Source organism: Grammomys surdaster, unplaced genomic scaffold (genome assembly GCF_004785775.1).
Source record: "Grammomys surdaster isolate TR1022 unplaced genomic scaffold, NIH_TR_1.0 272, whole genome shotgun sequence".
NCBI lineage: Eukaryota > Metazoa > Chordata > Mammalia > Rodentia > Muridae > Grammomys > Grammomys surdaster.
This window is the reverse complement of record NW_021604713.1, coordinates 142,304-167,538: the sequence shown is the minus strand read 5'-3', so window position 1 is coordinate 167,538 and position 25,235 is coordinate 142,304. Positions and strand designations below refer to the sequence as shown.

General features: G+C 46.0%; 1 protein-coding gene across 1 annotated transcript in view; it reads left to right on the top strand.

The window, feature by feature from the left end:
- The window catches only part of Myo5b (myosin VB), a 302,464-nt gene that overhangs the window by 187,593 nt on the left and 89,636 nt on the right, over window positions 1-25,235 (top strand). The window contains exons 11-14 of the mRNA XM_028776757.1: window positions 10,165-10,246; window positions 10,728-10,868; window positions 19,359-19,481; window positions 20,442-20,525. Of these exons, the coding sequence (XP_028632590.1) occupies window positions 10,165-10,246; window positions 10,728-10,868; window positions 19,359-19,481; window positions 20,442-20,525 (430 nt within the window). The remainder of the gene's footprint in view (window positions 1-10,164; window positions 10,247-10,727; window positions 10,869-19,358; window positions 19,482-20,441; window positions 20,526-25,235) is intronic.

The following is a 25,235-nucleotide window of genomic DNA, read 5'->3' as shown; positions in this document are numbered from 1 at the left end:
AATTCCCTTCAAAGCAGCCACTTCTCATGTAGACAGGCTCTCTCACTTCCCTCTGATGCCTTGGCTCAGCAGTGCTTTCCTATTGGACCATATTGCATGGGGCATAAGAAAAGAGCTAAACTATATTTCTGGGATCACACAGACCTCAGGAGCATGCTGAAGAGTTAAGTCTCGTGCACAAGGTAAATAATGCAAGAAGCCTTAGAAACTGTAGAAGGGCCAGTCTCAGGTTTATATACTTGGTGATGCCTGAGATTAAAACCAGAGGCCATGATGGTTATACAGCCAGGAAAAGTTTTCTGCTGAAGGTGATATGAACTGGATGGAAGAGGATGGAATATGGAAAGTAAGAAGGAGAGACAAACATTGCAGCAGTGGGGACAGGAGAACAATCAGGATGGGAGAAAAAAAAAAACAACATGGGGAGTTAGAGAGATGACTCAGAAATTAAGAGCTCATGCTGCTTTGCAGAGGACCTGGGTTCAGTTCCCAGAACCTGTATGGTTGTTTACATACCTGTAAATTCAGCTTGATGCTAGTCCAGTGTAAATTCAGCTTGATGCTGGTCCAGTGCCTTCTGATCTCTCTGGATATCAGCTATGCAATCAGCCAGAACGCTCATATACATAAACTTGGATAAATACAAAAAATTTAAATGTAAAAAGAAGTCATTTGCTTGATGAAGAACAAACAGCAGTGGGAGATGCTTCCTCTTAGTGACTCCTGGGGCAGGCCTCTCTCCCTGTGGTCAGCAGGACACCTGCTCTGCTCAGTTTTGCTGTAGCATTGTGAGAACCCTGCATTCTTTAGAGAACTGACTGCCTGACTGTCAATAACTGGTTCTTCCTTATTCACACATCCCCCAACACACATGTGAACATGCGTGTTCGCGCACACACACTACCTTGAGTATTTTCAGGTAATCAGATTTCAAGTGAGAAGACCTGTTCACTGTGACTGGTGTCACTCCCTGGGCTAGAGTCCCAGAGTGTATTAAAATGGGAAATGTGAGTTGAGCACAAGTATTTATCGCTCTGTGCTTCACTGCAAGGTGCAGTGTGACTGCCCACCCAGGCTCCAGATGCTGTGATCTCCTTCCAGTGATTGACAGTGACCTCCAACTATGAGCCCAAACCCCTTTCTTCCTATGTTGCTGTTGTTGGGGTGCTTTATTACAGTAACCTAAAAATGACTAAGACACATAGGGTTAAGAAAATTTGATCAGTGATTATAACCTGCTGTCTCCAGGCCTTCCTTCAAATGTGGCCCTGAAGGCCAGCCTTAAATCTCAGCATAGAATTAGAACTGAGAAGAGTTCTGAACTATGAAAGAGCTGCTTCATTTCTTATCTCTAAATGTGACTATTTCACAGAGTCCTACCCTGAAATAAGCACTTACTCGGGATACAAGCAAGAACCCCAGGAGCCTACAGCACATGCCACATCTGTATTCCACATGCACTGACTCACAGGTAGCTTGTAGAGTAGAGAAGGCTATGGATCCCTTAAAAACTGTGGTGGCTGCTACCCACCAGCCCCTCTGCAGGCCTCTGAACAGCACAGTTCCAGACACCAGCGCCTAGGTATGAGACCGGCTTCTCTTTCTATAGCTCCCTTGTCTGTTCTCCAAATAGTGCAAGATAGGCAGTAGCCAGAGCAATTATGCCAAGCCAGGCTGTTCTAACTAAGGACCTGTGAAACTCCCTGTGGGATGTTCCTACCAGGCAGGGCTGGATATTGATAGAGGACAGCCTGGCAGCTTTTGGCTGGAGTTTCCTTTCTTGTTGATTAGCCAGCATTTACCTCTATTGACTTTGTTAGTTACAGAGCTAATCTTTTACTCCTCTTCCTTCCTTGAGGCATCAAGAAATAAATGGCTCCATTTAGAGGAATGCACTTTATTATTATGGTTGTTTTAATCTTTGACCTTGGCTTTCAGCATGCCAAGATTTGGCTCTAGCATTTGTGCAGAGGACAGTGCAGGATGCAGCAGACAAACCTGTCACTCTGAGAACCCTGCAGGAGAGGCTGGCATGAGCAGAAGGCAGATTGAACTCCAGGAAGAAGGGCATGGGATTTGCTATCTTGTGTTTTTTTTTTTTTTTTTTTTTCTGTTGCTATGATAAAATACTCTGACAAAACCAACCAAGAGAGAACATGTTTATCTTAGCTCACAGTTCAAAGCTGAGTCTATCATGGTGGGGAAGTCAAGGCAGGGGGAGCATGAAGTATCTGATCACATGTATACCAGAACCAGGACGAATGTCAGCGTTTGTTGGGTTTCACCATACAATCCAGGATCTTTTAATGTTTGCTTTTGTTGTTGGGTTTCAGGAATTTAGTGCGTATCCTTGAACGTTAACCACCTCAGTGGAGCTGAGTTACACATACTGTGTCTATTCTATAGAGGCTGTGTTCTGTCATGGTGACTCCATTGCCTTCATTTTTCTGGTGAAAGAAAATCTTTGTGTCCTTGGTTTGTTTTGCTTTGATTCCACTCTCCAACCCAGATGACTGTACAGTCCCAGTATAGTTACTCGGAGAAGACTGCCCAGCCTCCCCTGGCCTTTGTAAACAGGTGTTGTAGAGAATTAAGGGTAAAAAAAATTAAAGGATTTACCTTTGTCCTATGGACAGCAACCCAGTTCTTGATGGCCCAGAAAGTCACAGGACATTGTCAACTTTAGAGCAAGCATAGCAAGTTAGACCTCCCGGGTCACATGGTTCCGTTCTGTTGATCTTGTACTGTCCTGGAATCTGAAGAGAGCTTTACATCTCAGGGTACTCAAACGCCAAGTTCAGTCTTCTAGACTCATGCAGGAGTGGCCACCTGTCTGATATTGTAAAACAGTACTATTATCTACAAAGTTCATGCCCGAGAACTGTGCAATCAAGCTACCAAAGAAAGTCATGGAAGGACGGCTCCATTGGTAAAGTTCATGACATCCATGCATGAGAACCTAATTTTGGATTCTCGAATCCATGTATTTAAAAAAAAAAAAAAAAAAAAAAAGCTGAGCATGCTGAGGAGGCAGAGATGTGAGGACCACTGGGCTCATTGGCCAGATAGATTAGCTGAATCATTGAGCTTCATATTCAGTGATAGAGAAACTGTCTTGAATAAGGTGGGAAAGTGATTGAAGAAGACCACTGCGTTGACCTCTGACCTCTGCATCCATGAGCGTACGTATATGTCCACTCCCATACACATGTGTTCACACAAGAACACATACACAAAAGTCACAAAACAGTCTTTTAGGAAAGTTTACAATTTTGCATTAGGGGATGTATTCATGCCTATCCTTGGCCACATGCGAGCCATGGGAGACATATCTAGTAGTCCTGCAGACTATTCCCCTCATAATTAGATGCTCAGGTGAGGACCCACTTTTACCTCTGTCTATTCCCAGCCCCCCAACACTGTGGCATCACCTCTAAAAGCCTAGAGCAGACGAAGTTAATACTCTCTTGAAAGGTTCTCATGTACTACAATAGCCTCTAGACAGCTTTCTGGTAGTGATTGGTGCAGAGGGATCATGGCTTGCTCTTCATTTGCAGTTCTTATAAGTTTGACTGGTGGATTTGGCATAGTTCCTGAGAGTGGGCATTTTCCCCATGGAAATAAGGCGCTAAAAGGACCTGGGAATCCAGGTTCTGGCAGACTGCTTTCCTTCCAGCAGTGCCTTGAACTGGGTTCTCTCTAAAGGACAAGCTTGTGGACAGGAACAGATGTGGAAGCCCTGCCGTTGAAAGTCCAACAAGCAGACTGGCAGTGATTGGCAGGCAGATGAGTATGTCAGCCTCTCTAGCAGACTCTAGGGTGCCCTTGAGAGTTCACAGCTTCAGGAGGGGAAAGACCTGGAAAAAGGAATTGGCTCGTATCTCTGGCATCCGTACATAACTCTGTGTTTAAAGGTGAGATCCTGTTACCCAGCCTTCGGGTGCCACACGCCATTCTGCTGGGTCTCCAGGCTGTGGGCAGGTGGTTCATGGAAGTAAATAATTAACTCAGAGGCAAGGCATGTCCCTGTCACAGCCAAGCCATGTCCCCATCATCCCTGTCATTACGGTTTCATCTTGCAGGGGCTTTCACTGTTTTAGAGACACTTGTGGCTCTCCCTTCTCCCTGAAATTGGGTCCAGTAAGGAGGAAATTAAAGATGTACTCAAATCACATATTAACAGGAAACAGCAAATGGTCATTGCACTACCAGGAGGATTTGTGTCAGCCTTGTTTTGTGTGTGTGTGTGTGTGTGTGTGTGTATACCTTCTTCCCACCTTTGAATCCTGGCCAAAACCTTCTCAAGATAGAACCTGTTCCCTCTCATATAGACATGCATATATTTCCTTGTGGCATTTTAATACTCTGGATTGAGTGTATTTATTTTTAAGAGTCATTTCTGTTGATGGACAGAATTATTACAGCTATAATTTGGAAAGGAAGCATTGTTCTCTCTCCTTGGCTGTGTGTTTCTGAGGTCAGGTGTCTTCCTCATCTTCTCAGTCAGCCAAGCTTCTCATTCATCTCTAGCATTACAGTAATTATGCTGGATGGCAGAGGAATTGTTACCAGATAATATCTTAGAAACAGGGAAATTAGGAGCTAATTTCTGCCATCTCAAATTAATGAGAATGTTCTCTGTGGAGTGCTACCAATGTAAACCTTTAAAAAATGACAAGTGGGAGATATTTAAATCTTCAGTCTGCAGAGCTCAGCCAGAGCTGGTTCTGACAGAACACCCCGTGCCCATTATCTGGCCAATTGCTGGGCTGACTCTTTAATCTTCCTTGTAGGTTATGTTAATTAAATTTCCTCTAGGCTTGGACTGTCATCAGCTACCACTGTGGCTGGAAGTGGGGGTGGATTGAGGTTCTAAGTAATGTAACTTGGTCTACAGAAGCGCTATCTGGACTAGGAGGCCCGTTTTATGGAGTAATAGCTGTTGCCTGATCTGTGTTCTACTGGAACTGTGATTCATCATAACATTTGAATCTTTGATCTTGTTTTATTAACTCAGAGTCATTTTTCTTCCCATGTGGGCATGGCCAAAGGTTGTACTTTAACATGGCTGTCTCCAAGCAATTGATTCCTTTGATCTGAAGGTGATTTCCCACTTTTCCATGTCTTAGACCTTGGTGGGGGTGGGGGAGACCCTGAGGCTTGTTGAGCACTGCTCTGGGCCTGTTAGGGATCTAATGAATCTACTTTTGGTAATCCCTCCACACAGAAAGCTATATCCCCCACCACTGTGTCTTCATGCCTCACCTCTGTGTCTCTATCCCTTACCAGGGACAGGACTGCCATCCCTTCCTGAAATAGTGCTTAGAGAAGGGCTTGCAATGACAGAAAATTCAATTGTCTGTATTTAGAAGTGGGAATGTGTGGGTTGGAGGGCGGGGTAGCTTCCAGTGACAGAGAAGGCCAGATGAAGCCTGTATCTCCAACTTCTCCCTATTGGTAGTTCCTCTTCCTCTCCCACACTCCAGGCCTCAGATACTCCTCCTTCCAAACATACTCTGTTCACAGCCTTTCCGAGTAAGCTCCTCTTCCTTCTAAATCAGACTTTTTCGTCTCTCAGAATTAAGACTATGACTAGAAGAGTCTCTGTGTTCAAATACTCTGGTCTTGCAACTCTCTGGGTTTGGGTAGTTTAGTTAATTTCCTCATATCTGGGCTTCCTCAGCTGTAGAGGGAATAAATGAGGGACCCTCATTCCTGGTTGTTATGACCATTAAAGGAAATCCCACAGAGTCCTTGACCTCAGTGTCCACTAGGCGCTTGTACTTGATGAGGTCAGCTTGACACAAGCAAGAGTCGTCTGAGAGGAGAGAGGCTCAACTAAGAAAATGCCTCCATAAGATTGGGATGTAGGCAAGCCTGTGGGTTTTCTTTTTTTCAATAAGAGATTGACTGAGGAGAGCCCAGCCCATCGTGAGTGGGGACACCACTGAGCTGGTAGTCCTGGGTTCTATAAGAACGCAGGCTGAGCAAGCCATGGAGAGTGAGCCAGTTAGCAGCATTCTTCCTTTGCCTCTGCATCAGCTCCTGCCTTCCGGTTCCTGTTTGAGTTCCTGTCCTGACTTCCTTTGATAATGAACAGCCATGTGGAAATGTAAGCTGAATAAACCCTGTCCTCCTCATCTTGTTCTTGGTTATGGTGTTTCATCGCAGCCATAGAAGCACTAACAAGTACAGTGCTGATGAGTGGAGCCATGGCAGTCCTTGAGCTTGATGTGTGAAGGAGAGTCTCCACCTCCCTTCTGATTCCACCTTGCCACCAGGCCCAGTGCTGCTCTGCGTACCAGTGGGCCCCAGTCATCTGAGGAAAAGCTGCTGGAACTTACAATGCTACCTGCATGGTGATCGACTCTACTTCTATCCAGTTGAATGAGTCTTCTTTTTCTAATTTTGTAAAATTGTCTCATTCATATATCTACTCGTGCATGCATGTGTACACACACACACATACACACACACACGCACACACACACATGTATCATTGTGCCTGACTCATATACACACCTTCCGCACCACCCCTACAGTGCTCCCTCCAACTGTAGCATCCCGTGGGTCACCTGGAGTCCTCTTGGTCCAGCCTTCCTTGGTGTTTGAGAATATTTCTGTAATGTGCCACCAACATACATCAGGCCCTAAGGGTGTCTTGCCTGTTTTCCTCCTGTCTAGGAGTCACATCTGAGTCATTTCTTCATTTGAGTCCTCCAGAGTCCCCCACCAACCCTGGAAAAACCCAAACCTTGAATAGTATAGTTTACAAGCCCTGTAGGCAGGGCCTCTTCTTTCTGCTGCATCAATTCTCTTCTCCCTCCTCCTCCTCTCTTCTTTCCCTCCTCTTCCTCCCTCCTCTTCCTCCCTCCTCCTCCCCTCCTTCTTCCTCCTTCCTCCCCTCCCTTCCCTTCCCTTTCTTTACCCTCCCTTCCCTTCCCCTCTCTCCTTTCCCCTTCCCTCTTCTCCCTTCCCCTCCCCTCCTTTCCCTTCCTCTCCCCCTCTTCTCCTTTTCCCTCCCCTCCCCTCGTCTTCCTTCCCCTCTTCTCCCTTCCCCTCCCCCTTCCCTCCCTTCCCCTCCTCTCCCCTCTTCTCCCTTCCTTTCTCCTCCCCTCCGCTCCTCCCTTCTGCCCTCCCCTCAGTAGGCTTCCCTGCCCCTCCTCTCTGCTGCACCAAGCCCCTCCCCTGCCCTCTTCTCTGTAAACTTCCCTCTCTGAACCCACCCTCGAGCCACATCATGAATGCATGTGTTGAACACTGAAGTATGAACACGTCCTATAAATCCATTTGGGGAACTTAAAACCTAACAAAGTTACAGAGTGTCCTAGACAGTTCGCAGGGTAGAAATGATTCAGAGGATAATCTGTTGATTATCAAAGACATTTTTACACCAAGTAACCAGAAATTTAAAAAAAAAAAGAATTTTTTGAGAATCTCACGCATAAATATAATGCATCTAGATCAATATCCATCTCCACCCCCTTTTGCTTCCCTCCAGTTCCTAACCCACTCCCCCACCTCTTCTCCACCTGTATGCGCATGGCTGCAGGGTTTATTGGAGCATGATAGCCTCTCAGGTCTCACATCTCTAAAGAAAACTGACTTTCTGTCTTCTAACAGCAACTGGCAGCCAATAACTTCTTGGCGAGGGGTAGAACTTCATAAACCCCTCCCCCTTTGTGTTGGCTTGGGCCTGTATGAGCCTGTACAGCAGGGGTTCTCAACCTGTGGGTTATGACCCATGTGAGGGCTGTATCAGTTTGGGTTTCATTGCTATGAAGGGACACCATGATCAAGGCAACTCTTAGAAAGTATTTAATTGGGACTGGCTTAAAGTTTCAGAGATCCAGTTCATTATCCTGGCAGGAAGCGTGGCAGCATCCAGGCAGACACGATGCTGGAGAAGGAGCTGAGAGTTCTACATCTTGATCCAGAGGCAGCCACACTGGGCAGAGCCTGAACCTGGGAATCCTCAAAGCCCACCTACACATTGACACACTCCCTCCAACAAGGCCACACTTCCTCCAATTAGACCACACCTCCTAATAGTGCCACTCCCTATAGGTGAGCCTTCAAACACATGAATCTATGAGTACCAAACGTACTCAAACCATCACAGAGGCCAAGTCACCCTTTCACAGGGGCTGCCAAAGACCATCAGAAAACATAGATATTTAAATTACACTTCATAACAGTAGCAAAGATACTTATGAAGTAGCAATGGATATAATGTTACGGTTGGAAGTCACCACAACATGAGGAACTGTACTAAAGGGTCCCAGCATCAGGATGGCTGAGAGCCACTGCTGCCCAGGTTCTGCACAAGCCCTCAGCTCTGTGAGCTCACGTGTGCAGTGGTATTGTCATGTGCAGCAACGGCTGCCCAACGCTTCCACTCTTGCAGTCTTCCCACAGTCTCTTCTGAGATGGATCCCTGAGTCTTGGTGGGTAGAGCATGTGACGTAGCTGTCCCAGCTACAGCTGGGAATTCCAAAGTCTTGTTTTGTGCATGTTGGTCAGGTGTACACCACTATTAATTGCTGCAAAAAGAACCTTCTCTACTGACGACTGAGAGACTTATTAATCCATGGGTATAAAGATAAGACCTTGAGGAGACAGTTTATTACTATATCTGTTTAGCAGAGTCAGTAGTGTTGGGTTTTCTCCTGGGTCTTGTGACATAGACAGCAGCCTGGTTAATGGTACAAGGCATGAGTTCCGTCTTGTGGAGTGGGTTTCAAATCATACCATTTTCTAACAGCAGACTATGATAATACTCCTACTGAGGTGTGGAGAGGGAGTAGACTGGCCTACATAAAACACTGGAAGTCTTATGTGTTAAAAAAAAATCTCTTTCTGAAAAATGTTTATCTGGATCTCTGTGATAGATTAAATATGACATTTGTAAAAATGCATCAGAATAGTGAAGCATACTGGTATAGATGGACTCAACCCAGTAGAAATTATGTAATAAAATATCACTATTGACTGGCGTTAGAATGAGACTCACTCATTCGTGGCAAGGCACAGGTAGAGAAGTAGCAAACTACTTGTACCTTTCTGGTGGTGTGCCTGCTTCTGCCTTCCATGAAACAGTGCTCTGGGGACTGGGGTGATTGTTCTGTGGGTAAGAATGTTTACTGTGCAAGCAGCAGGACTTGAGTGCAGATCCCCGGCACTCATATAAAAAGCAGGGCATGGCTACATGAGCAACGATAACCCCATCATTACAGGGGTGGAAGCAGGAGGACTGTTGGAGCTTGCTGGCCACCAACACGAGCTCCAGGTTCAGAGAGAGAATTCTTAACAGAATAAGGTAGAGAAGGGTTTAGCAAATCACCTCCCATCCTCCTCTGGCCTCTTCCATATATACATGGATCACACAGATGCATGCTGCTCCATAAACACCTGCACATGCATGCACATCACATACAATGCCTACACACCAAAAAAGGAAGCTTTTTGACAAGGTAATTCCCCTAGGATAATATCCTTAGGGAAAGAGTCATGAAGTTGAAGAGGTATATAAAATTGTCACAATACAGATAGCAGCATACGATAGAGAAAGAACTCAATGCCCTTCACTGGGGATTAGTGAGTTGATGTGTCAGCTCCTGAGTTTCTGAAAATTGAATAAGTATGCCCTAGGTTTGAGAAGTAGCATCAGACCTGTCTGTTCTCTATCTGCCCCCAATCTAGGAGCAATTCCCAGGAGCCCCTGCAATTCCCAGGTCTCGGCCCACAGACCCATAAAGACCTAAAATTGGTATTTTGAAGAATAGTGTGGTGATGGTTTTAGATTGGAAAGTTAACCGACAAAAACAGGAGGCAAAATATGAGTTTAATTTTCTTTAAAAATCACCAAGAAAAGACCGGCGAGTGTGCACAGAATCATGACTGACCTTCTCGCTGTCTGTCTGTCCTCCCTATAATTTCCTACTCTCAGTTCTTTATCAGTTGAAAAGAAGGCACTTAATACCTCTATTTCTAATTTTCCAAGACTCTCCATCATTGATATTTGCAACGGAAGTCTGTGCACAGGGCAGAACAAGGCAACTCGGGTGCTTGCACAAGGAGGGAGGGAGGCAGCCTTGTTACATCCCGCCGAACACTTCATGGGTGGTGTATCTTACCTGTGGCTTCACCTCTTTCCTTCTGCAGGTTTGAGACCTTCGAGATTAATAGCTTTGAGCAGTTTTGTATCAACTATGCCAATGAAAAGCTCCAGCAACAGTTCAATTCGGTAGGCTCAATGTATGACCTGGGTTGCTGGGGTCGGGACCTCACTGTCCCCCTAGAGTGACACCCAGGCCACTTCTCTTCATGGATCGGTGTGATTGACTCCATGCCACCTTCCCTTTCCTTTGCTTCTTGGTGATGCTTCCAAGAAGCAAGTAAATGTCCCTTTACTTTGACCCACTCCTCTCTGAGCCTGAGCTTTCAGGGTATCTAGGGAACAGAAGGCCAGATGCACAACTCCTTCAGTTGTCTGGAGTCCAGCAACCCATGTAGGATTCTACTATCCCAAGACAGGGATTGAACAGGGATGGGAAATTACCCAGCTCAGCTTTGCCGTTTCCACTCATGACTGTGAGTTAGTGTCTAGACCTCCTGTGGCACTTAGCTGCCATCCTCCAAGACACAGAATCCAACAGGAGCTTAGGGGAAATAACTCCCATGTGTTTCCATAGTGCACTCACCATGGCCTTTGCTTCTTGTCTTAGCATGTGTTCAAGCTGGAGCAAGAAGAATACATGAAGGAGCAGATCCCCTGGACCTTGATTGACTTTCATGATAACCAACCGTGTATAGACCTCATAGAAGCAAAGCTGGGTATCCTGGACCTGTTGGATGAGGAGTGTAAGGTAATACTGCTCCTATAGTCACTGGGTGGCTCAAGTCTATGTCTGGGCAGAAGGCTCCTGGGTGATGCAAGGAACCAGTGAAGTCTCGTAGCTGGAACTTAGTCTGATTGTCTGGAAGAAGCATCGGCATACACCATGCTAGCTAAAAGAGAACCTGTTGAATGTAACTGGCAGATATTATTACCCTAGTCAATGTATGCCTCTCTTTGCAGAAATCAGGGGCTATGTTATATGCATTTGGTCTCACATGTCTGACATGCCAAAGATGCAGCTAACTTCTAGATAGATGTTCTACCAGAGAGGGAGGACTTGGGAGCCTGGGGTGGTCTTTATAGCATCAGATGACTATGAGTGGTAGAAATCCATGAGATGGTGAGAGACAGATTCTATCAAACCACCTCTGAATTTTCTGGACTTTTCTGGTATAAGAGAGAATCGTGCCAATAGCAGGAGAGCACCTGGCCGATAGGATGTAGGTCGAAGAGATCCAACTTTAGTCAGTTATCCAATGTCCTTGGTCTTCTGCACTATGAACTGCTGGAGACTGCATTTGATATTGACAATCTCTCCCAGTTCAGTGGCTGATTATTGAGTGAGTGTGTACCAACCCCTCCCTCCAGTGATAGAAGCCTGCATCAGAAGGTATTGAATTCATATGGCTTGGTCTAGAAAGAGAAGAACCAATCGCTTTGATTTCAGTTTTCCCATAATTTTCTGGACGAGCACTGAGTATGGCTGGGTGTTTATGGAAGAAAAGAAGTTTCCTTTCCAGACAGGTGTTCTTGAAGCATTGCCTGGTGCACATTCAGAGTCCCAGCCCTCAGGATACTGAAGTAGGAGAATTACTCAAGTGTGAGGCTAGCCTAGGCTAAAAAGAGAGTTCAAAACTAGCCTATGCTAATTACTGAGACCCTGTCTCAACAAAAGAACCTCTTCCACCTCTGTAAAAAAAAAAAAAAAGTAGAAAATAAGTCTAGCAGTGGTGGTTTCACACCTTTAGCCACACTAGGGATGCAGAGGCAGGTAGATCTCTTGAGTTCAAGGCCAACCTGGTTTACAAAGTGAGTTCTAGGACAGCCAGGGCTACACAAAGAGAAACCCTTTCTGGGGAAAAGTAGAAAATATACCAAATACTGTAGTTGGCACATTCATATTTCTTAATTTTGGGGGTGGCAGGGAAAAATTAGGAGGCAGAAGTCTTACTCTGTAGCCCAGAATGGCCTAGAACTCTCTTTATAGTGCAGACTGGCCTCTAACTAATGATGATCCTCCTGCCTCATCCTCTCCAGTGCCGATACTACCAGCATATACCACCACACCAGGTTTTCTAAATGTTTTTAGCGTCTCTGTGCAGACATGGGCTTTACCATCAAAGTCAGTGCCTAGCAGAGAAGAGGACCTTAGGTGTGTATGGCTTGTCTAGGTTAGCCCAACATGAGAAGTTGTGGTCAAGGCAGGATAGCTGTCCCTGGAGTGAATGCCCAGGCCCTTGTGTTTGCCTTTTTCTGATAGCTCCCTCCTAAATTTCCTGGGCCAAAACCCAGCTGGGTCTATGCTTCTCTCCCCCAGGCCCTTGAATCCTATCAATAACTACCTCCTTCAGCTGCAAACTTTTAATTGAGAGGCAGCTGCAAGTTCTGAGTCTAGCTCAGACCTCTGGAGAGCTGGGTCTGGATAGCAGGCTCTAGTCAGACTATAACTCTTCACTCTGCTTCTGAGGGGGGATGAGTGAAGGCCACAACCTCTTGAGAGACCATTAGAGGATGACTCTTTCTGGCTCTCTGTTAAGAATTAATGCATCACAAACCAGGAACTCCCAGGAAAGGTGGCCTTTCATATCCCATTTACTCACAGCCTGTCACAATAACACCTCAGTGCTTCAGGACAATCTGTTCTGAGACATGAGCAGCTGTGTGATGGCTTGCAATGGCACGTCCCTTTGCCAACAAACATGGCTGCTCATGGGCTTCTCTGGCTGTGTTGTCTGAAGCAAGTACAGAAACCATCACACACGGTACCAGGATGCCCAACATTTGTCCCAAGAGTAGGACACAAGCCCCTGAGGGAATCCTGGAGCAGTGCTGGGTGGGGAACTGGTGACTTCAGGGGCAGCATGCCAGCACATGGCAGGTAATGGTAGTGGAGAACACAGACAAGCAAACGCATGTTCAGCAGTTGGCAGGATAACTCCCAGGGTTCCTGCCCTAGTCCAGGAAGTCTGCTCTCTCTTCATTTGGAGGTACACATTACTGGGGTATTCTGCTTGGAATGTACCTTTCCAACCTCAGTTGCCATAATCTGTGAGGCACAAAATGTGATCTGCATACACATTATGCTGTGTTTTGAGAGCAAAGTCCTCTGGAACAACAGGACAATGTTTACGGGTCGAGTCTTACAGCAGGCAGAGAGGCAATAAGCCCAGGGCAGTGGAGTGATACCCAAGCAGCAATAAGGGAAGAGGTGCTTCAGATATTGAGCTGTGTGGATGTTGTATTTCCACATGGTGTCTCATCGCTCCTCAGAAAGGAAGGTCTGCTAAAAGACTTAACTGCTCGCTTATCACACTAGTGGGGACGTAGACGGTCAAGATGCCAGGCAGTGCTGCCTGTAGCTTGGGTCACAGGTGTAGAAGAGGAGGCCAGGTGGTTAATAAGTTAAGGAATAAGCGAAAAAGTCTGCAGCGTGAAAGGATTTTGTGTGGTGGCATTGATCTGGACATCAGAAGTATGTGCATAATCTGGCAGCTGCGGGCTTTAAGACAACAGATGCTACTACATTTGTCAAAGTCACCCAAATGAGCCCTTTAAAGGGACATAGTACTGTTTGGAAGTGGTACATCAATATGTCAAAAGTAGGGGTTCCTCTAGAGCACTGGTTCTCAACCTTCCTAATGCTGTGACCCCTTAATATAGTTCTTCCTATTGGGGTGACCCCCAACTGTAAAATTATTTTTGACTCTACTTCATAGCTGTAATCTTGCTACTGTTATGCGTCATAATGTAAATATCTGATATGTGACCTCCAAAGGGTTTGCAACCCACAGCTGAGAACAGTTTCTCTAGACTCTTCTGGGAGTCACCATACCATGGTCCTAAGAGAACTGAGGGATTTCTCTGCTGTTGATGGTACCTGGGCAACCTGGCACCCCTGTGCTGCCTGTGGGAGCCCTCTGGGGACATTCAGACATGTCCTTTATACCTCCTTGTCTCAGATCCTCTGAGAAAGAATAATGAAGTGGCACTGAAGAACTGAGTTCTGTGACCTCCGTGGGAGAACACACAAAGCCAAATGAGAACCAAGATAATGGTGTGAAGCAGCCAGGGGGAAATCGCAATCTTGGAGATGTCGAAGGAAGCAGCTCACAGCCACTGCTTTTCATTTGGAAGTGTAGTATACATATGGCCTTGAAAGGATTCTTCTCCATTATCCTCCGGAGCTGGGGGAGTCAGGGAGTAGACACATCATTAAACTTTGGTTCCTTCAGGGGGAGAAGCCCGAACATCTGCAATCAGACACAAGTCACAAGCTTCTGCTGTCCCCAGTGCACTAGAAGATTGTCTTAGGGTAGGAGTTGGCATGAGATCACATGCCAGCCTACCCAGTCCTAAGCCATGTTAAGACTGGGTGTTTTCTGTACTCCGCTGTCCTGCATGTCTGTCCCTTGCTTGCTTCTTTAGGGACCAAGGGAGTCTCGTTGATAGGGCATGACAGGTGTGCACTTCTCTGCAGTGACATTTACATTCTAGGATATAAACACTGCCAGAAGCTGGAGAGGTCGTGTTAGAAGCCCACAAAGTGTGGCACAAACGGAAGAGGTGGGACTTGTCCTGTACAGCTTGTATCTCTTGTTTTATGGATCCTGAAGAGAGCTGAGGAAATGGACTCACTTTCCTGACTATCCAGTCATGGCTATAGTGACTCTGGCCAGTGATCTTGGGGCCTCTGTCCTGTTCCCTTACCTGGGCTGCCTGCTTTCAGAGATTTCTTTATCCACAACTTGGTTTTTTTTCTGAGGTCTCAGGAAGCTGAGCTGGAGGGAGACAGCTTGGGGAGACGGAGATAGAAAAGGGTCTCAACAATGGAAAAAAACACCTCGAGTCTGTTTGGGGAGATTACAGTCTCCCTGGAGATAGGCGTGCACGGGGTGCTGCCCAGGAGGGTAGCCTGTCTTCCTAGGGCAGAGGGTGAGTAGGATGCAGAGAGTCTCACAATATTCCAGCAGGGATTCCTTTTTGTCTTTTTAAATTTGGAGGGTAGTTGTGTGGGGTGGAGAGTTATGCCAGCGACCAGACTCATGTGCAAGGCCAGTTCTTTTTCGGTGAGGGACCTGTATTCACCTCTACAGCAGTTTTTAGTTTTCTGCCTGGCAACCTGGATTCTCTGTGAAGGAAAGAAAGAGGCCTCTGCAGTCTCACAGGCTGGTAGAATGTGGGCAGGGGAGTAGCTTCTGTGAACAGGAAGGAAGGTAATATAGGTGCAGGTATGGTTGCTGAGGTCAAGACCTTAACCAAATAGAGGATTGCTGGGTCAGCACCCTGCTTCCAGCTTGGAGCAGAGTCTCAGCCCACAGGAGAGATTCTCAGAGGAAAACTTGGTCTGCCTTGGCGGCAGCTGTCAATCTAAATCAGATCCACAGGGCTTGGCAAAGTGAGGGTGAATCGATGCAAGAGATCTAACATCCCTGGTGAGGGAAGCGGAGAACGGGTAACAGCTAGATCGGGCGGTGTTCTGCTGATTACATGGGTATGCGCTGAGGTGGCATAGAGCCACAAGAAGCAGCACAGTGTAGTCAGGTGTGCAAGAAGCAACCACTCCCTAGAAAACTATGGGACCACAGAGTCCTGGGCCCAGCTGGGCTCTGTGACACTGAGGGGACAGAAGTATTCTACAGGGCTGGACATAATGGCACATTCCTTTAATCTCAACATTCGGGAGGCAGTCAGTTCAACACTGAACTGTTCCATGTAGACTTTTAGGCCAACCAGAGCTACCTTGTCTCACAAAAAAAAAAAACAAACAACAACAACAAAAAACAAAACGCAGACAAAAAGGAAGGGAAGGTCATAGTACTTCTTCAGGACAGGGACCTGGGGATGTTTTGGTATAAGGATGACTTGTGGGTTTATGGTGGATATGTGGGAGGGTACAGAGGTATAGAGTAGAACAGGATGGCATGTAAGTAACCAAGAAAGCCATCATTGTAGCAATGCCCAGAGGGACAGGAACAAAAGCAGGGTTGAATAAATGGTCACAGAGCCCTCTGCTGTCACCTCTGGTCTGTTGTCCTGTTGAGAGCAGGCTTTAGGCCCAGGTGATGTCCCAAGCAAGGTCATGTTTGTGGTGAAATAATCCTTACTCAAGGACTTTAGAGAGAGGTTTCCATTCCCCTACAGTCTCCTTTAAAAAAAATACTACTTTATCTTAGTCACAAGGAGTAAAGTGTCTTTAGGAGCTTTGTTGAGGTATAATACACACAGTGTGGGCATTTGAAGCATACAGTGTGTCTACAAGCATTGTTGAGATGTAACATGCACAGTGCGAGCATTTGAAGTGTAGAGCTCAGTGGCTTTCGGTGCGTTCAGCACTGCAGACATCACTTCCAGAGCATCCCTGCCCTTCGATGAATGGATAGGCGCCTCTGCCTGTCACCTCACCGGTCTCCATCCAGTTGCCTATTCTGGATGGGTTGTGACTTCCTGAGAAGTGACAGCTAGCACCACAGGCCAGAGAGTTTAAGTCTGAGGGATGGAACTAGACCCAAGCTCTTGGACCAGTGTTCTCCACAATGCATCGGGAGGGGTGTGAGGAACCCTACATGTAGCCATGCATGGAGTCCGTTTAGAGGATTTAGCCCCCTGTGCACTCCAGAGCTAAAGATAGCTATAATCCCAGTCTGTGCTCAAATACAAGATTCCCCCCCCACCCATGCCTGATTAAAATTTATATATGTGAAAATACTTTTGGAGAAAACTGTCTTTTCACCTGATCCTGTGTTCACAGTTGCCTTAGATACTGTTGCCAGGCCAAAAAGCAGAGTATTGAAGGACACATGTCCCAGAGCCAGCCTTTCCTGACTTGGACCCCAGGCTGCTACTTCCGAGCTCTGTGTCTTAGCTAACCTCTCTGCCTCGATTCCTTATCTCTGGGACGCATATAAACATAACACCCGGCTCATGGAGTGACACGGAGACAGAGCTGATGCAGTGACAATGTGTTTTAACTATGGCTGTTATGAGCACCATGGCCATGGGCCGAGACTGTGATGAGAGTCTTCACTGGGAATCCCAGCTGGCTGATTTCAGTTGGGGTGGAATGAGGAGTGATGAGAGAGATGGATCTTAGTCAGAAAACATGTATACACATGACCCTGATCAATGGTGTCCTCTGATTGTTCCTGCCTGTCTAAATTAGTGACTGCGTAGGATCATAGGATTTTCTCACTGAAGTCCAAGTTCATTGTCAAGTGTTACTAGCAGACTTCAGCATTTGCTTAGAAGAGCTTCTCTTTGTAGTTCTATCTGACCCAGTTGGGTCAGTCCCTGGAGGTCCTCCTTGCTCCCAGGCTCTGGCTGCCTGGTCCTGACAAGCCCTGCTGTGCTGACTCCTCCTTCACCCACACCTGGTAGTGCTAAACAGAACTCTCAGAGATGAGTCTAAAAGAGTATATATATATAGAAAGTGCTGAATTAAATATATTTTATTGTCTGTCCAACACAATTAATAGCCTCCTTCAAGAAAGAGGGTTTCTTTCTTTGAATCCTATACCACATGGCCCAGGGGATTCAGTGCTAGTTATGCCAAATTGAATCTTGAGAAAAATCAGTTTGCTTACAAAGGATCTAAGAAGTTTGTTTCTACATCTGTAAGCATTTTCCTTTTTGGAGCATATATTATTTACTGAGTAAAGCCCTTTTTACCTGGACACAGCAAGGGTCACTTCAAATCTCGCCTGATCTGAGTGTAAAGTCATGAAGGAGAGTCAATGGGCTATGGAAACTGAGAACTGTTGGGGTGTCAGGACAACAGCATGAGGGATGTCTCCCTGGATAAGTCACTGTCATCACTGGCCATTTCAACAGCAAGAGCAATGACTGTGCTATATGTTTTTTCCCACCACACTATTAATTACCCTCTCTCATTCCCCGCTCAATCTTCGAAACACTTCTTCTTCCAACAAGCCCCCTCCTACTTTAGCACCTTTGGGTGAGTGCATATGTGTGGGGGGGAAGGGGTGCTATTTTACTGGAACATGGACAGTTAGCAGTGGCTACACCACTCAACAAAATGTGTCTCTCGACCCTAGTACCTGTTAACTGTTTGTCAACTCCAGTGAAGGGTGGAGTCTTATGAGTCCCTGCCCCATAGGTGATAATGGGCCCAATCATCAGCTCTCAGTGAGGGGTAGAGTCTTTTGAGTCCCTGCCCCATACGTGATAATGGGTCCACTGTTGTGCAGGTCAGCACAGCTTCGGTGAGCTCATGGCTGCGGTGCCATGTCACACCAATCGCTGTTTCATGGCACACCTCCAAGAGTTCTGGCACCTATATTATTTCCACCCTCTCCTCCAGGATGTTTCCTGTGCGCACACACCCGGCTCCATGTTTGTGTATGTCTTACTTATGTCTGGGCACTGCACTGTCATGTAGTCCCCACTCTTCAATTAGCTAACACCTACTGCAAAGAGAAACTTCTCTGATGAAGGCTAGGAGCAGCAGTAGCCTCAGAGCACAGTCAGCAGCCTGTGCTATAGCTTCAACAAAGCAAGTTGCTTACTTACTTTGGAAGCCATCAAAAGAGGCTGCCCTGAGAATTTGTCACATAGTGAAACCTCATAAGTCTAGATCTATAGTTCGGGGACAGGGAATCGGCAAATCACCCATCATGTGGCCAGAAAACAATTCTCAGTTCTTTCAGGGGTTGGGGAAGAGCTGAAACAGTCCTCTCTGACTATAGATTTATTCTGCATAGTAACAGTATCTAGAAGCTGAAGTTGTAACCATATGCCTATGTGTGTATGTTCAGTTGTTAGGAATTCCAAAGAAGAGAGACACAAGACCAGAAATGGCCAGAAAAGGCTTCAGAAGAAAGGGCAGTCTGAGCCAGGGCAATCGTATGGATGAGCTAGGGGAGGGACATAGGCTAATTATGTCATTCTCCTGTGTGAGCAGGAGCATGGTGCTGAAGGGGACAGGAGTGTCTTCAGATAACCTCACAGACAGGATTCTGCCCTGTGGCCTTGATGCCCCTCTTATTCCTTTCCCTGAACTTCCATTTTTGGCTGGCTAGCTTGCTCTTGAGGCTCAGTGCCCTCCCATGGATGTCAGCCCACACACGGATGGTCAGTAACCTTTCATAGCGGGATCTTAAGAGTTCATGGTTGAGTTGTTTTTATCACCGTCCAGTTTGAGTCCTGGCCTTGAGAGCTGAACCCAGACTCATACCCTCTGCCAGGATGCTTCACTGTCGTGTCCGGTCTTGTGCTTCTCCAGGTCCCCAAAGGAACTGATCAGAACTGGGCCCAGAAACTTTATGAACGACACTCCAGCAGCCAGCACTTCCAGAAACCACGGATGTCCAACACGGCCTTCATTGTCATCCACTTTGCAGACAAGGTAACTGTCCTCTTTGCTGACCTGGGACACACACCTTAGATCCACGGTACATAGAATAAAGGGTTTCCAGGATAAAGAAGTTGGTTTTGTGAGTTCCAGTAACCTGAAATTGAAGGTAGATTCTTCTCTGAAGATTTTTCTTCCCCACCCTGCCCTGGGCCCAACTCTAGTATATCAGACTGTCAAAAACTGGGCCCAAGCAGAGCCTGTACTATTGCAGTTGCCTTTCACATGCACAGCAGGTAGTAATTGAGGGCTGGTCTCCTGGGAAGACAGCAGCCACAGAAGTCTGCTGTCATTGAGCCTGAGAAGAGGGAGGAGTGGAAACTAGGTACTAACACTGTCTGGATTCCTTCTGGAGTAGCCCACACTGATCCCAGTGATGGACGTAGACTCTGAACCTCTCTAAATGGATTTCTATTGAATTCTCACATGGTAATGTACATGTAATTGCATATTCTGATTCAACACTTCTGGGACATGGTGGAGGAAATGCTTTCACAGAGCCCTAAAGAAGCCTTCTTTTGTGGAAATTCCTTTTTAGTACAGCATTTTCTTCTGCCAAATGAAAACTCAGTAGCCTCTGCGTAAATCTCTGTGTATCAGATCTGCCTCGATTCCTTATCTCTGGGACGCATATAAACATAACACCCAGCTCATGGGGCAACACAGAGACTGAGCTGATGCAGTGACAGTGTGTTTTAACTATGGCTGTTATGAGCATCATGGACATGGACCGTGACTGTGACGAGAATCCTCACTGGGAATCCCAGCTGGCTGACCTCAGTTGGAGTGGGATGAGGAGTGACGGGAGAGATGGATCTTAGTCAGAAAACATGTATATACATGACTCATGTGCTCTTAGCTCTTTTAGAAAATACTATAGATGGGATGAAGCTACCTAAGAGGTTGCCAAAGCCCCTGAAGTACTGACTATTTTTTTCATTGCCATGCCCCCAGGTGGAGTATCTTTCAGATGGTTTTCTAGAGAAAAACAGGGATACAGTGTATGAAGAACAGATCAACATCTTGAAGGCCAGCAAGGTAAAACAAACAAACAAACAAACAAAACAAAACAAAAATCAACCTACACTGGGAATGGGGCTGACAAGTGGGGCAATACTTGCTTAGTCATGTTAGAATACTTGCACAAGGCTCTGGTTCAATCCCCAGCACCATAAAAAATACATGGGAACTGAGTGTGGTCTTGTATGCCTGCTATTCCAGTACTCTGGAGGTAGAGAGGCAAGATGATCACTGCAAGTTCGAGGCCAGCCCGATCTACATAAGTTCTAGGGCAGCCGAGGCTAAAGGATGAGCCTGAAGAAAAATAAATTACACCAATAGATCAGGGATGGGGATGCTGTTTTGAGCACACTGTGGACCACAGGAAGGCAGAGCTATAGGGTTTGTTGGTTACACCTCTTAGAGGGAAGAAAGCAGGAAGGTGTCTATTCCTAGAGAAAGAACTAGGAAAGACACCCTAAATGGAAGGATATTGGAGATGACAACCAGGAGGAGGCATAGGTGTAAGTTGTGGTGAAAGGTCTCCTGATGTTCAAGTCACCTCTCTTCCATCTCCTACGTGCATAACTAAGACTCTTTGAACATCTCTAAGCCTAGTGTGTCTGTACTTCATCTCTATTCAGCCATCTGAAGGGCAAAATCTGAATGAAATTGTAAACAGGACTGGTAGGAGGAATATCTACAATATTTTAGAATAGCATGGCTTACAGGCTGTGGTCCACATCATCTGCCAATGGCTGTCTCCCAGGAGAAAGTCCAAGTATCCAACACTTGTTTGGCTCATGACACTGGATGTCTCAGCTGGTCTTCAGTATGTGTCAGAATCTCAGAGACACAGGCTCCAATGCTAGTGAGGAAATGCACTTGCCATCGAGAGTAGGGAAGCAGGCAAGGGCAACAGCTTCCTCCTTCCATGGCCTTCACACTGGCTTCCACCAGAAGGTGTGGCCCAGATTGAACGTGGATCTTCCCACCTCAAATGATCCAACCAAGAAAAATCCCTTGAAGGTGGTATGCCTCGCTGCTTTAGTTTGATTTAATTTCAGATGTAGTCGAGTTGACAACCAAGAATAGGTATCACAGTAATAAAAGGTGAGATTTCTAGGACATCTGGGTCTATTTTGGAATATTTGTTGTCTCTAAAATTTCATCTGCTCCTTTCTCAGAAATGCAGATAGCATGTCCGTCTGTACCCTCACCAAACACATTTGTTAAGCATTTGCCTGTGAGTCACCACCTCAAACTCATATTTGCATTCAGAGATGAGCAAAGCTACATTCTTATTGTCCCTGGGTGAGCTGATACAGATCTGTTCTAAAAATATGAAGGGAACAGACATTCAGGGAGAGTCTGTGGCTGGGAGAGGCCTAGATAACATGATGGGACAGGAAGTCTGGGGGGAGGAGAACACAGCCAGGAGAGGCCAGCACACCTGTATTCTAGAAGTTGATAAAGATGCAGATGGTACTGCCAGCCTGGGCCTTTCAGCAGGACCCAGGATGACTCTGCAGGGTTTAGGAGCCTTTCTCCCAGACCATGTGGCACCAAACTCACTGCAGGGCCCTTATGACACTGGGAAATGACAGAATTATTTCCCTTTGTGATAAGCTTTAGAATTGCGAATGCAATAGAGAGAAATGTTACAGTGGAGAAGGTATAGCCACAGCCTCAACCCACGTGTTCAAAGCCATCCCTTTTCCACCAGGGGTCCAACATGGGGTGTAGGGAGGGACCAAGTTAGCGGCAGCCAGTGTTGTCATCTCAGAATGGCCTGTCGGGGAACTAACCACAGAGACAGAATTGGTCATAAGCATGCATACTGTCTTGGAATTTAATGTCAGATTGATGTCTTAAATCTCAAGTCTGTGGCAGTTTGAAGGAGTGTTCCCATTTCTGACAAAAGCGGGCAAGCGATGTTGTTTCCTGCTCCACTCTTTCCTGTGTTGCCTGGGAGTCCGAAGATGACCTTCAGGCGTGAGAGCTTCTGTTGTCTTGATAAATACATGCTTTACTTAAATACACTTTAGTTCTGCAGTTTTGATTTTGAGTGTCTTAATTTGAGGAATTGAGGGACACCGTAACCTAAACTCGTAAGAAAAACTGTCTGACAAGGCAAGTATTATTATTATTATTATTATTATTATTATTATTAGCTGAGCAGTTTTGCCACTTAATTTTATTTAACAGCATCATTGATATGTGTCTAGAGAAATACATTGACAATCCCTGGAATCTTTAGTGAAAAAAATACACTTAGCGACTCAGTACAAAATGCAGAAGGGTACGTGTGATTGTGATGTAGAAGAGTGAAGGTCAAGAAGGTTTTATAGAGTAGAGTGTGTTGGCCTCAGGGTCAGCAGTTTGCTAGGAAGACCTGCAGAAGTTGCATGTGGTTTACTTAGGGTAACAGTTACTACAGTGTAAGAATGCAAAACAAGCTCAGCAAAGAAGAAGTACATGGTGGAGGTGCCATCTGGGAGAAAGCAGGTACGAGCCTCCTATCCTAGATTAAACATACTGAGTTTTTATTAGAAACCAAGCCATAAAAATCAAATCTCATGCAGTTATATACAAGCCCCCTCTAGTCCGTGAGCCGTCTTCTGATGGATACTTAGTCTGTGTTACAGCACACTGGCTTATCTTTTTAAGGGATGCACATCCCTAGTCTCCTCTGACTTGACATACATCCCTGTATCTGGATTATCTTCCACGTGAGCGTGCACACGTTTTGCCTTTCTTAAATAACTCTTGGTAGTTTGCTATTACTTTACAAATGAAATTGATAACACAATAGTTGTAGAGGCACCAAATTGCAGGGCAAAAACTCTGTGCTGTGTTTTTGGAAAGTTGCAGGCTTCTCTGTTTTACCCCAACCCTACTACCACATTTCTATCTTTCTCTTCTGCCAAACCAGTGACCTTGTGGCCTGGTGCCTGGCACATCTGTCGTTGTGAATATTTACACTGCCCTGTTTACTAAGCCACTTTCATTTAAAAATAAATAAAAATAAATAAATAAATAAATAAATAAATAAATAAATAAATTTCTCTGTAGTAGCACTCCTCTGGAACTTAGATTTCAAATGCATGCCAAAAATAGGACAATAAAGACCTAGAAACATTTAAGACCCCAGGACATAAATTTAATAATGTAATGCCTCTTTCTTAAAGATAATTTTTGCTCTCTAAACTCAGCTAATTCTCAAATCATTGTGTAAAGCCATAATTTTATCTCAGGTACTTTTATTTTATGAGAAACGATTGGCTTTTATCCTTTGGGTGGCTTATCTGATAAGAAATTATCAGCTTGTCGAGAGTAATTAAGTGGTGTGAAATGGAGGGCTCCCACCTGCCAGCCACTGGGGTGTTTGCAGAATCCACACTGGGGGCAGGGGAGGGGGCTAAAGCACAGGTAATGAGAGCGATTAGGGAAGCCTGTTACCCTGTGAAGACTTAGGATGGAGCCCATTGCCTTCTCAGCTATTGCAGAGCTATAAATAGGGGAGGGAGGGATTCTGTAAAACAGGGCTTTAACACATTCATTTCTTTTAAACACTAAAGATGGCAAGTTTTTCCTCCCAACTTTTGCTGCCGGTGAGAAGGAATGTGTTAGCAAATGGGGATGCTTGGAGAGTGTCTTAGTTAGGGCTTTACTTCTGGGGATAGACACCATGACCAAGGCAACTCTTATAAAGACATTTAATTGGCGCTGACTTACAGGTTCTACAGTTCAGTCCATTATCATCAAGGCACAAACATGGCAGTGTCTAGGCAGGCATGGTGCAGGCAGACTGAGAGTTCTACATCTTCATCTGAAGGCTGCTAGAAGACTAGCTTCCAGGCAGCTAGGAGGAGGGTCTTAAAGCTCACCCCCATGGTGATACACTTCCTCTACCAAGACCACACCTACTCCACCACAGCCACACCTACTCTAACAAGACCACACCTCCTAATAGTGCCACTCCCCGGGCCAAGCATATTCACACCACCACAGGGAGTGATCCTAAAGAGGACAGAACTTTTCCTCAGAAGATGTTCTCTTACCTGCTGCATGTAGGTCAGAGGGTCAATTATTGAGTTGGAATTTTATGTCAGTGTGAGTTGGGCAACCTGGGCCATGGATCTAGATGGACACAAGTGTCACTATCTCTCTACTGCATGTCATCAGAGCAGTGGCCTCAGAAACATTATGGTTCAGAGGGTCTCTGTCCAAAGCCTGGTGCCCTCTAGAGTCCAGGCGTGGGAGAGAAGCAGCTCAGACTGAGCCCCAGTGCTCCCCTCTGAGCAAAGGTTTGTATGGTGGGGTTCTCTGGAGCAGGGCCAGTAAAGGGGGCGGTGAGAGAGGGAGAGACAGAGAGATGTATGTATAAAGAATTTGTGAAATAGTAACAACAGTTCTCATTCCCAAGAGGCTGAAAACCTGGTAGATGATCAGGCCTTGAGGCCAGTACCTCAGCAGTTGGAAGAATCCCACGGTGGCTGTCTCACACCAAAAAGGTCATTAAGTCCCCACGAGGTCAGGGGCCTCAGCAGCCCCAGTCTGGGGCCACAGCCCTGAAGGGTTCCTGCCACATCCTTGACAATGATGGACCCTGGTTCCAATATCAGTGAAGGAATCAGCAGCAGCTACAGGATGGATCAGCTCAGTGGCAGGAAGGAGAGACAAGTGAGCAGAAGGGTGCTGCCCACATTTGGGGTATACCTGCCCACATTTGGGGTATACCTGCCC